At 41.8% G+C, this 12,390-nt stretch overlaps 1 protein-coding gene across 1 annotated transcript in view; it reads right to left on the reverse strand.

The window, feature by feature from the left end:
- Positions 1 to 7,512: 7,512 nt before the first annotated feature.
- The window catches only part of LOC144891625 (voltage-gated potassium channel subunit beta-2-like), an 8,183-nt gene continuing 3,305 nt past the window's right edge, over positions 7,513 to 12,390 (reverse strand). Inside the window, exons 6-11 of the mRNA XM_078775270.1 lie at positions 12,159 to 12,224; positions 11,851 to 11,971; positions 11,563 to 11,657; positions 8,513 to 8,633; positions 7,796 to 7,884; positions 7,513 to 7,602 (exon numbers count right to left, since the gene is read on the reverse strand). Of these exons, the coding sequence (XP_078631396.1) occupies positions 7,513 to 7,602; positions 7,796 to 7,884; positions 8,513 to 8,633; positions 11,563 to 11,657; positions 11,851 to 11,971; positions 12,159 to 12,224 (582 nt within the window). The remainder of the gene's footprint in view (positions 7,603 to 7,795; positions 7,885 to 8,512; positions 8,634 to 11,562; positions 11,658 to 11,850; positions 11,972 to 12,158; positions 12,225 to 12,390) is intronic.

The following is a 12,390-nucleotide window of genomic DNA, read 5'->3' on the forward strand; positions in this document are numbered from 1 at the left end:
GTTTCTGTAGCTATCCGTTTTTGATTACGAGATTTTTGTTTTTCCAATCTTTGACTTTTCTCTACCTCAGTTTCTGCAGCTATCCGTTTTTGATCACGAGATTTTTGTGATCGGGGAAGTGTGGCGAAGCCGGTGTTGTCAATAAACGCGTACGTATTATGTCGAAAACCAGATTATGCTGTATCCCTTTGCTTGAGAATTCCGAAGCGCAATGGAGGCCGTCATCTTGCGGATGCGGAGGTATGCATAACAAATTGAAAAACGTTCAATAGGAGTTTCTTTCACCCATCTTTGTTTGATTCACAATCTTATGCACCTCTAATTTATAATTAAAATACTTTAAGACAAACCTCGGCCCGCACGGGCCTGGTTATCTTCAACGAAAAGCGTCACCAAACACCGGAACCAATGAGATTCGAGCATTTGAAAAAGTATTTCTAAAACCAAATCATGCAATGGAGGCCGCCATCGACCGGATGCGGATGTTTGCATGAAACAATTGCGAAAAAGTTCAATAGGAGTTTGTTTCACCCGTCTTTCTTTGATATACAATCTAATGCACATCTAATTTGTAATTAAAATACGTTAAGACCAACCTCGTTAGCTTCAACGAAAATCGTCACCAAACACCGGAACCAATGAGATTCGAGCATTTGAAAAATATTTTTTTTAAAGCTTATTACGCGTTTTGGAGGGTGAAAACGGCGTCAAATATTCTAAAATTGACGAAGAATTATTTTTTAGAAATCTCGCGGCCGTCGGGGAAAGATTTTCACGGCCGGAAATATCAGAAGTTGAGACGGAATTCACCGAATTAATCAAGAAGTAAATTTTATAGCCGGCGAAGCCGGTGTTGTCAATAAACGCGTACGTATTATGTCGAAAACCAGATTATGCTGTATCCCTTGGCTTGAGAATTCCAAAGCGCAATGGAGGCCGCCATCTTGCGGATGCGGAAGTATGCATAACAAATTGAAAAACGTTCAATAGGAGTTTCTTTCACCCGTCTTTGTTTGATTCACAATCTTATGCACCTCTAATTTATAATTAAAATACTTTAAGACCAACCTCAGCCCGCACGGGCCTGGTTATCTTCAACGAAAAGCGTCACCAAACACCGGAACCAATGAGATTCGAGCATTTGAAAAAGTATTTCTAAAATCAAATCACGCAATGGAGGCTGCCATCGACCGGATGCGGAAGTTTGCATGAAACAATTGCGAAAAAGTTCAATAGGAGTTTGTTTCACCCGTCTTTCTTTGATCCACAATCTAATGCACCTCTAATTTGTAATTAAAATACGTTAAGACCAACCTCGTTATCTTCAACGAAAATCGTCACCAAACATCACCAATGAGATTCGAGCATTTGAAAAATATTTTTTTTAAAGCTTATTACGCGTTTCGGAGGGTGAAAACAGCGTCAAATATTCTAAAATTGACGAAGAATTATTTTTTAGAAATCTCGCGGCCGTAGGGGATAGTTTTTCACGGCCAGAAATACGGTACAAGCGGTTTACATGAAGAAAGAAAGCTCGGTTTGATTAATGACAGTCACACATTGCCGTTGAAACGGCACAATCGTCTGATCTGTCGGCACTGATCTTACTGCAAGATAACTTCTTCTGGTTGAGGAAGCCGCTGTGCCCGGAGAGAACCAGCCCTGACAGACTGAAGTTGGAAGACTACACACATACTGTGAAAACGTATGTTAAGCCCAGTTAAAATTTCCTAAAATAGGCCCCAAGCTCGCACATCGTATCGTTACTTCCTTAAGCTTCTTGTGACATTTATTGTATGTAGGTATTGGGGAGGACTGTCTGCTCTTCTCTTTTACCAAGTCTTACCAGGTACGGTACCTACACCGACCTACTATCAACTACCTAACCTACTGATGCCATCGTGATGGGTAAAATAGTGGCAAGAGGCTTTGGCTTCGCCGGCTCATTGCGGCTTTGCAGTCGGGTACTAGTAGCCGGCGCAGCCGGTGTTGTCAATAAACGCGTACGTTTTATGTCGAAAACCAGATTATGCTGTATCCCTTAGCTTGAGAATTCCGAAGCGCAATGGAGACCGCCATCTTGCAGATGCGGAAGTATGCATAACAAATTGAAAAACGTTCAATAGGAGTTTCTTTCACCCGTCTTTGTTTGATTCACAATCTTATGCACCTCTAATTTATAATTAAAATACTTTAAGACCAACCTCGGCCCGCACGGGCCTGGTTATCTTCAACGAAAAGCGTCACCAAACACCGGAACCAATGAGATTCGAGCATTTCAAAAAATATTTCTAAAACCAAATCACGCAATGGAGGCCGCCATCGACCGGATGCGGAAGTTTGCATAAAACAATTGCGAAAAAGTTCAATAGGAGTTTGTTTCACCCGTCTTTCTTTGATTCACAATCTAATGCACCTCTAATTTGTAATTAAAATACGTTAAGACCAACCTCGTTATCTTCAACGAAAATCGTCACCAAACATCACCAATGAGATTCGAGCATTTGAAAAATATTTTTTTAAAGCTTATTACGCGTTTTGGAGGGTGAAAACGGCGTCAAATAATCTAAAATTGACGAAGAATTATATTTTAGAAATCTCGCGGCCGTCGGGGATAGTTTTTCACGGCCGGAAATATCAGAAGTTGAGATGGAATTCACCGAATTAATCAAGAGGTAAATTTTATCAATTTTAATCTCATCCAGAATGCAAATGGTACCTACTACACCTACTACACCTACCTACTACCAACTACCTAACCTACTGATGCCATAGTGATGGGTAAATTGTGGCAAGAGGCTTTGGCTTCGCCGGCTCATTGCGGCTTTGCAGTCGGGTACTAGTAATTGAGATATGGCCATTTAAGCTCCCGGCGGCCATCTTGGACGCCATCTTGAAAATGACCCCTTTCCGGAAGTCAGATGTTACTAGATTTTCAGTATGTTATTTAGCATGCCCAATGGTACCAGAATCCATTGAAAAACCGTTTGTATCAATTTTTGTGGGGTTAGGTGAGTTTTTTTCGTATATTGACCCTACTATTGTTGTTGTTGTTGTTGTTTGGAGGACTCCATATAGAGATTACAGTATGAAAGACTATCAGTGACTCGATAGAAGACAGTGTATGGACCACAGCTACAACAGAAGTAGAATTCAACTTACTAGAAACAGGAGTTCGAGTATCCAGCTTCACGAACAAACCAAATCTGCTTATGGTACGTTCAGCGACATTATAACATCACTTTTTATTGTGATAGATAGAATGGGAGACCTTTTCTTGAAATAAAGCATGGACATAATTGTCCCTGTTACCAGAGACATTGCAGATGAAGAGGTGGCAGCAACATAGAAACATTGAAAGAGTAAGAACAGTTTGATGACTTTGTGGAAAGCAGAATAGTCAAGAGAACCGAAACACTCTTTGTCCCCTTAAAGAGAAACAAGTTTCCATTGATTAGTTGTCTTCCACCGAGAGTTGCAAAAAAGGAGAAGCAACAGATTGATTAATCCAGGGAAGAATTGTTCTCTCTTCTCTCATCTGTAGGTATCTCTTGCCAGGTACATGGGTGTGATCTCGATGAGTTATTTTGTCATAAGAATCAGTCATACGCACCAGCACTTTCACAATTTGGGACACTTAGATCAGGTGCCAAATAAAGTTTGGTTTCATGTCTGGAAAAGCTGGGTCCTAAGCCAAAAAACTCACCTGATGTTGAGGCCACAATTACAGACGGTGCAGCGATCATAAACATGTTCAAAGCAGGTGTTGCCAAAACATTTTGTGAGTCTGCCCAGACCATGTTCATGAATGTTTTGGGAACCAGGTTGCAAAATGTCAACAGAAGAAATATTGTGTGGGATGAATACATCAAAGACAGCCTGAAAGCAGCACCAAAGAGTAAATTAAACAAATGTGTCATGCGCTGTGTCGAGGCAACAACAAAGCTTCCGAGAAACTAGGAATAATTATTGTAGCTTTTTCTTCAGACAATAAATAGACCAAACAGCTCCTGTACCTTGCCTAACAGTCCATCACAATAGAGAGCAAGAATAAAGAAGTTGTACATGGCTATGGGAACTTCATACTAAGTAGCTAGCCACACGTGAATGTAATCTGGACTCCTATCCCCATGCACGCATGAAGAGGCAGATAATACATTGGTAATTCATGCCGCTGATTGCGTCAGGGAAGGACATACTAGAATCTTGATGAGGATGGTGGACACAGATATAGTTGCCCTAGCCATAGCTATGTTCCAACAACAGAGTTTTGGCTAACATTCAGCATGGGAAAGCACTTCAGGTACATAGCTGTGCATGAAATAGAAACGTCTTTCGACCCTGAGAAATCCAAAGCACGACCATTATTCTACGCCTTGATAAGATGTGACCAAACATCTTTCTTTGTTGGCAGAGGGACGAATAGTGCAAGGGAGACATGGAAGATGTATGACAAAGTCACTACAGCATTTGTGGCACTTCGTGAGGAACTGGAGGCACAAGTCTTGGCTGATAAATCCCATGTGTTTGAACGCTTTGTTGTTCTCATGTATGATCATGCAAGTACCTGCATCAAAAAGGCACATGAAGAACGGTTCACCAAGAAAGCCAGATCCATGGAGGCATTACCTCCAATGTCAGCAGTTCTTATCCAACACACAAAGAGAGTGGCATACCAGGCTGGATACGTTTGGGGACATAACAGCAACTCTAAAACCTCGAGGTCCCAGTGATTTGGGATTGAAAGGGTCACCAACAAGAACATGGGGACCTCTCTGGACAAGTATTTCTGAGGCATAAAAGTCCGATCGACAGCTGATCAGATGTTCGTGTACTCCAGACAGAGGCTGCAGAGGACACTGGAAATATGTCAAAAGTAATTTACGGTATACTGCATACTGCATTATACAAGTGTGGTGCTGACTGTGAAAGAGTGTCATGGAATAGTTGGACTTTTCCACTTCGACTTATGGAGGTCCTTCATAAGCTACTTCAAAAATTATTAAATAACATGTAGTAACCATGAAGACACACTTGAGTACTGTAAAGAGATAAAGGAATAATAACTATAAATTATTTGCAAACAGAATATCCACGTGTTTGTTTAATAATAGACAAATACCCGTGAGGTATGAAAAAAGATACTGGTATTCAAACAAAAATATGCAAATAAGGCATCAAATTTCTGCTAAACAGGTATTATAAATTTTAAAACCTCAGTATTTTAGTTTTGTTTATGTAATTCATCATACATTGTGGACACAAGTCAGAAATATAAAAATGACAACAAAACAACTCATATCTGTTAAAATTATCATTTTCACTATGTAGCGGCCATCTTGAAAATGGCGGCCATCTTGGATTTTTTTCAAGTGGCCCCAGATCCAAAATTAATTCTCAGATTTTGCTCTATCACATGCCAAGTTATATGCATTTAACACAAAAAGCGCTATTCGGTTGATTTTATGCACCATTCCGCCAGACTATAAATTTCTCACAATCTCTGAAATTTTTGAAACAAAAAAAAGAAAAAGAAAATGCGATTTGCACAGCTTAGTCATGCTCTGCATTGATCTGAACTATCCATACAAAGATTCAAATACCCAATAAACCTTGTTTGGATCAATGGACTTTCACGCACGTCGAATCTCATGGTTTACCCCATGAGACTCAGGTGAACTTTTTTCATTTTTCGAGGACTCGTGGGCTGGAAGCACATTCTCATGGGTCTCACGCAATTGTAACCCCAAGTGATGCTAGCAGACAAATTCAGCCATCATTTAGCTTCTGACCATTCACAAATAGAGAGTTTGAGTGAGGCTTTATCGACCAGAAATCATTCGCGTCAGCAATTACTTCGACGCAAGAGCTCCGATGAGAGGCTTTCATCTCAGAAAGAACCATGAAATGGAAAAATGCATGAGCCTCCAGTGAAGCCTCAGAAATTTTATTTGTGCAAGTTTCTGTCACAGTGGACAAATCAGTTTGTTGCAACGTTCTAAAGCGGGGTTTTCACATTTTAAGTTTTTTCACATCTGAAGGTTTTTAAACGAATTTCAATGAATTGAAATATTTTCTTTTCTTCTGGAGACCACTTGTTTTAACAAGTATCCACAAAATAACTTGATATCATAAGTTCTGCATTATTTATAAAGATTTTTTGTAATTCTCTAAGGCTCCTTGATGAGCTTGTACCTCTACCATTTGTAGTACAGGTGTAACAAAGACGCGTCACAATGTATTTGTTCACCTTGAATCCAAGCATGCCACGCTTCTCCGCATTGGCCCTCATCCGTGCCTTTTAGGGGTCTTTCAAAAGTTCGTCAAGATAGGAAGCAAACCGTGAAAGATTATTGAGGTTGTTGCTTGCTTGAAAGTTGATAAATTGATTTAGTCCATAAAACCCAGAGATACCAAGAGGGAGAATTGCTTTGCAATACATGTCCCCAACCAATGTGATATTTTAGTTCATTGACAGTCAATATTTGCAAAAAAAAATGTATTCCATAATCATTTGGTTTATTGCCAACAACCCAGTGTTAATTTTAGTAATACGCAAACTAATTCATCAAAAAAACAATATTATGAAAACGATATTATTAAGAAACGTAGACTAATAGGTTGTGGCTTGCTAGCAGTTATCAGAAGTGGTTTCTGAAATTATACATCGCTGAATTCTTATTGAGTCATGAATGTCCGCTGAATTTTAGTCACTGCAGTAAAGGCCGAGCCAAACCTAACGCTCGACGTAACACCGTAATAATGTCCCAGACATAACACCGTCTTACTAAATCCGTCATACAGAAGGCGAGCTGCCGTCTGGCATTCAGCCCGTCTCCTATGGATATCAGGTAGAGTCACATGTATGGGTTATGTTGTTCAACTGCCATCAACAAAGCAATGGGACGGGTTGAGTGCTGGATGCCGGGATGACGTGCATGTCCGTAGAGGCCTAACCGGGAGCTAAACGTAACACGTGCATGGAAAAGGCCATGGCAGACTGACAAATCTGGCTACTTCACTATATAGATGAAACATATCCGTGTGAAGTACAAAGATAAATAAATGCACAGTACGGTGGGGATACACTATGATTGGCTGAGCCGAGGTGTTATATTTAGGCAAATCAGAATTGAAATCCCCATTGCACCGACCGACTTACTTATTGATACATTTTTTGGGCATTTGCCTTATTGAAATCATCTTATTGAGTATTTGTCTTAATGAAAGAACTGCACAAGCTAGAAAAAGTACTACAGATAAAAGGTACCTCCATGGTAAGTTTTCCTGGAAAATATGTTCATTTGTAAATATTCCGGGACCACTGTAGGTCACCCTTGACCTTGACTTGATGTTCATTCTTGTGCACTGCCATTTTTTTAGCTATTGCTAAATTTCCTTGCCTTTCCCATTGGCTGAACATAATACATTTGGCCAACTTGGGTACCCAAGCCTGAGAGAAAGGGTGATGTGGAGCCAATGTTTCAGGAGACAAAGTCGAGAAAAACTTTCCTAAGGACGGCATTCCTTCCGTCCGGCTGGCTTGTTTCCAAGAATGTTGTCCATCTCCGCCAGCAGCGCAGCTGTCAACTTAGGAAGCACCTGTGTAGGTCAATCAACAATTTTCAAGTTAACTTCCTGGAAGAAATTTAAATAATTGTGCATTTCGATATATTGGGGAAAATGTTGAGAGAATTGAACGGGAAATTGAAATTTACATCTTTAAATTTACAAATTGAACAAGCAGAATGAAAACAATACGTATCAGGGCCATAATATTTGGTTGATACGCTACCTGTATAGCTCCGAGGTTCTCGATGAGTTGCTCCACCTTGGTGGCCCCCAGGAGCACCGAACTCACACCTTCATTGTGAAGGCACCATGCTAATAGAACCAGACATTGTGAAGCACCATGTTAATAGAACCAGACATTGAGCAGGCACCATGCTAATAGAACCAGACATTGTGAAGCACCATGCTAATAGAACCAGACATTGTGAAGCACCATGCTAACAGAACCAGACATTGAGCAGGCACCATGCTAATAGAACCAGACATTGAGCATCAGATGAGACTTTTGACTTCGTGTAATTGTCACACAATGTAATGATGGCTCTGTATGACATCCATAAAATGAGAACATCGCTTCACTATGGTAAAAAGTTGAGTCACTTACATCATGCCCGAGGGTTAACTTCTCAGGTCGGCTCAGATGTGTTGGTGCTAAGATGTACACTTGTGTAGCCTAAGATGCCAGGGTATCTCACGGAGTGATGGTACCTGTGTCAAATTCCGAGTTACTGCGTTGTATTAGCTCGCTAACGTCTGCTGTGATTGGCATTATTCGTGCCAGCGAATGAGTAACAACGGCTGCAAACAGCACTAACCTCAAAACTATGAATAATGCAATGGAATATTCATTCCTAGATGAGCCTTTGGAAGCGCGCACACACACACACACACACACACACACACACACACACACACACACACACACACACACACAACAAACCAATGGCAAGCTGTGACATTGTGCACTCCAGCCTTTCAGTGATGCTTTGTAGTTCCTTGAGACGTCCCTGCTGCCTCTTTCCCTCCTCACTGAGCACTTTTTCCTTCAGCCACTGATATCCCTGCATCGAGTGAAGAGTTTAAACGAACATGTATGACATATTCATGTCGAAAACCCAAATTCCCTTCACCATCCTTTTTGTAAGTCATGGGATAACCATTGCCTCTTATTTGCTGTACCAGATCAACAATACTTTTAATTGTACTGGATAGTTCATCACAACCATGCACATCAAGAGCGAGGCTCATGGAAGAGTAAGGATGAACTGACAGTTGGGTAGTGGGGGAACAATTGGGCACAAAAAGGAAGGGAATAAACACCCAGAAAAGGAAGAGAGACACAATATGGGAGGAAGCACTGACACGAACAAGTAAGAGGGGACAAATTTGAAATCACACTATTTCCTAGCAATGCTTCAGATAAAGGTTTATCATGGTAGTGATTTCAAACTTTGCTAACAGTTGCTAACAGTTTTCTGCATTACCACAGTGATTCTCTTTAAAAATATGATATGTGTGAACCATTAAGTAGGTGAAGTGGTGGCTTTGTTGTGAGGACTCTGGGCTGGTATCCCAGTGATTGTGGCTTGAACTCTGATTTAAGCAACATATAAAAAAATACTTTATACGCCTCATACGCATGTTCATTCAAGCCTTGTGTTGGCTTAGCGGTTAGGGTGCCGGCTTGGGATCCTAAGATCCTGGGTTCAAATCCTGGTCGATCGCTGAATTAACGCCAGGGGGGTTGACTCAGCCTGTCATCCTTCTGAGGTTGACAAATTGAGTACCAGCTCACTGGTAATTCCCTGTGTGTCGCAAGAGGTGAGTAACAGGGTTTGCGGCAGGAAGGGCATCCGGCCATAAAACATTGCTTCAAAAAGGGGCCCATGGTGTCCAAAAAAGGCCAACACCTGCTCTGAGGGGAAAACTGGCCTCTAAAGATGGTTCCTATACGCATGTTCATTCAGGAAAAGTATGAGGCAATCAAGGTGGTCAAAAATAGAAAATGACCTTTCAAGCGGTGGTCAAAAAGAGAAAATGACCTTTCAAGCTCAGGCTCATTTGAGTAAGAGGAGGTGTAGACATGTGGACATCAATCTCACAGCACAAAAGGACCTCTGAAAGCATGCTTTTTAGGAATATCATGTAAGTTATGGAGGGGTCACAGATGACCCCCACCCAAGACCGCAAGCAATGTTGTGTGGGAATCGTGGTCACAGATGCCCCCCCTCCCAAGACCGCAAGCAATGTTGTGTGGGAATCGTACATGTTGAGGTCATTCTCCTCGAAGATGGCCGTCTGAGGCTGATTTTGACATGGAACACCTGCAAGTCGAGTTGGTGCTTGATGTAACAAGCGTGTCTTCCCATACAATTAAACCAATTTAACCTCCAGGGACTACCAATCACCGAAACATTTTCGCAGGATGGATAGCAGGCAGATACACACAGGACTTAGGGGGAAAATAAAAACTTAGCACAAGACAGCACAAACGAAAATTGCGGACACAATGAACGAGACTCTAGAGAGTTCATGCGACACATTAACCCATGCAGTCTTGAGAAACTGAGAAACAAGGACATGTATGAGTTCTGGAAGCGGCAGATTTGATTGGTTGTGATGTGATGACCTAAAAAGCAGTAATATTTTCTCAAAATACTGCTGAACAGTACTTAGACAAATGAACAGCTTTTCACTTCATGGGGTGATAAATAGCTACACTTTACAGACAGTGAAACTCAAACCCCCGAAGGGACCATGTACACTAAAACCGGGCGAGATAGAAAATGATTAGGCAGGCATGAAACTGCTACGTCTCCAAAGTAGCAACAGCGAGCGAACAGCAGGTTATGCCTTGAGTTTTGCCAGCCACGCATACGACAGGAGAGCATCTCTCCTTCAGACTGTCTCATTCTGTGCTTCTCAGACTCAGCAGCGAGAGAGCACGCCACCTCATGTACCTCTTGCACCCCTGAAGAGATCCACGACATCCCTCCTTACCGATCATGGGCTGCCTCACACCTCGTGACAGCATCGCGATCCAATCAGTGGAGCCGATCCTGACCCTATTGGTGCCGTGGACATTGAGTAGTGCAGTCCAATTGTGTGCCTCCTTTCTCGTTGCTAATCAAGAGTACTGAAGGTTAAAAACCGTCTTGCAGTGGCAGGCAAAAAACAGGACGACTGTCCCTATCCACATGTCCTTAATACAAGGAGAAAAGTCCTATACTCTATGGGAATAAAAACGGTGGTCTATATCTCAATTCAAATATGACCCGACCTTCCACACTATATGCGCAAGGTGTGTGAAGGGAATAAATTGGGGAGAAAATATTGCAGAAAAATAATGGAAGAGGGATGGACAAGGAAAAAAGATGCAGGATGTTAGGAGAAGATAGCTGTAAAAGGCAAGGTGGGAAGGTGGAGGTGTGGAAGCATGCGAGATGGGGGAAGGAGGGCAAGGCGGGGGAGACTAAAATCACGCCGTTGGCAATAATGTTGTGTATTTGCTCCTGTGTGAAATAAATTGAGATATTTCTCAAATAAATATTATTAATACAATGGATTAATATTTAATAAGGATTCCCCTTTTGGGAAAAGTAGGTGAAAGATACTCTCTGTTCCCTCCAGAACACCCCCCCCCCCCAACCACCCTGCATGACCTCATTGGTCCTGATCACATGTTCCTGAATGTCTGCAGCAAAAGTCCCTCTGATTGATGGTTGTTAGCACTGTACATTCAATGAAATGAAAGAGGAGGATATATATATATATATATATATAGAAGGGTGACAGCTCGTCCCACCTTTCATGCCAGGGGCATTTGCCCCACCTTACTCTGAGCAAGAAAGAGCAGGAATACAAAGCCCTCTTTATCATTCATTTGTGCTTTTGGGTGGAATGGATATATTCATGGGGTTCCAAAGATGATTGCTCTCTTAAGGTTTTGGGCAAAGCTAAATAAAAACCAAAGGTTGTCCTCGGACGCACCTTGAGAGAAGCCCGGGAGTCTTCCGGTATGCGATGATCATATTTCCCTGTCAATAACCCACAGGCTAGTGGGGACCACGTGATGGCCCCGATGCCTGCACCAGGAAGTAAACAACCCTTTTCTCATTACCCAGGCAAGACTCGGTTCAAAAGGTACAATAAAGATTTAAATCAGTGCCATGAATACAAAAGAATCCCTTCATCAAGTTTACATTTTCAGTGTGCTTCTTTCCCTGATATCGTTTCTATTTTTCTTTCAACATGGCAGTCAGGCAAGTGTGACCTCACCGATTTTGTGGTAAAGTTCAGGCAGCTGCAACTCGACTTTGTCTCGATGGAATAGGTTGTACTCTGCTTGCTCGCACACAGGCGGGATCAGGCTGAACTGCTGTGCAACTGAGTAGGCCTCCTGCAAACAGCCGAGAAATCAAATCTGGGCACGTACGCACCACCTTGTGTGGCACACATCTGAGGAGGGAAGCGTTGCCGAGGACGGGACCTGCATTATGGAGTACAATTGAGGAAGTTATTTACAAAAAGAAAAAGTTGATGTGTGACAAACAAGTGTAAATATTTAACAATTTTTATCTAAGTACATCTGATGTGTTTTCTTCTCTCCTTCCCTTTGCCTCAGATGGATTGGCTCTAACAGAAGGCACGGCCTATAAACTCAACCTTTCCATCAACAAATGTAATAAAAGCAAATTATGGTCCGAAGCATGAAACCAAGAAGCTCCTCTGTATCCACCATGTCTTCCAAGAAAGACTGAATTATAAATCCACAACTAACGCAAAACAAGTCAGACTCTCCAGGGATGACTTTTCAAC

The sequence above is a fragment of the Myxine glutinosa genome, chromosome 4 (genome assembly GCF_964187855.1).
Source record: "Myxine glutinosa chromosome 4, kmMyxGlut1.1, whole genome shotgun sequence".
NCBI lineage: Eukaryota > Metazoa > Chordata > Myxini > Myxiniformes > Myxinidae > Myxine > Myxine glutinosa.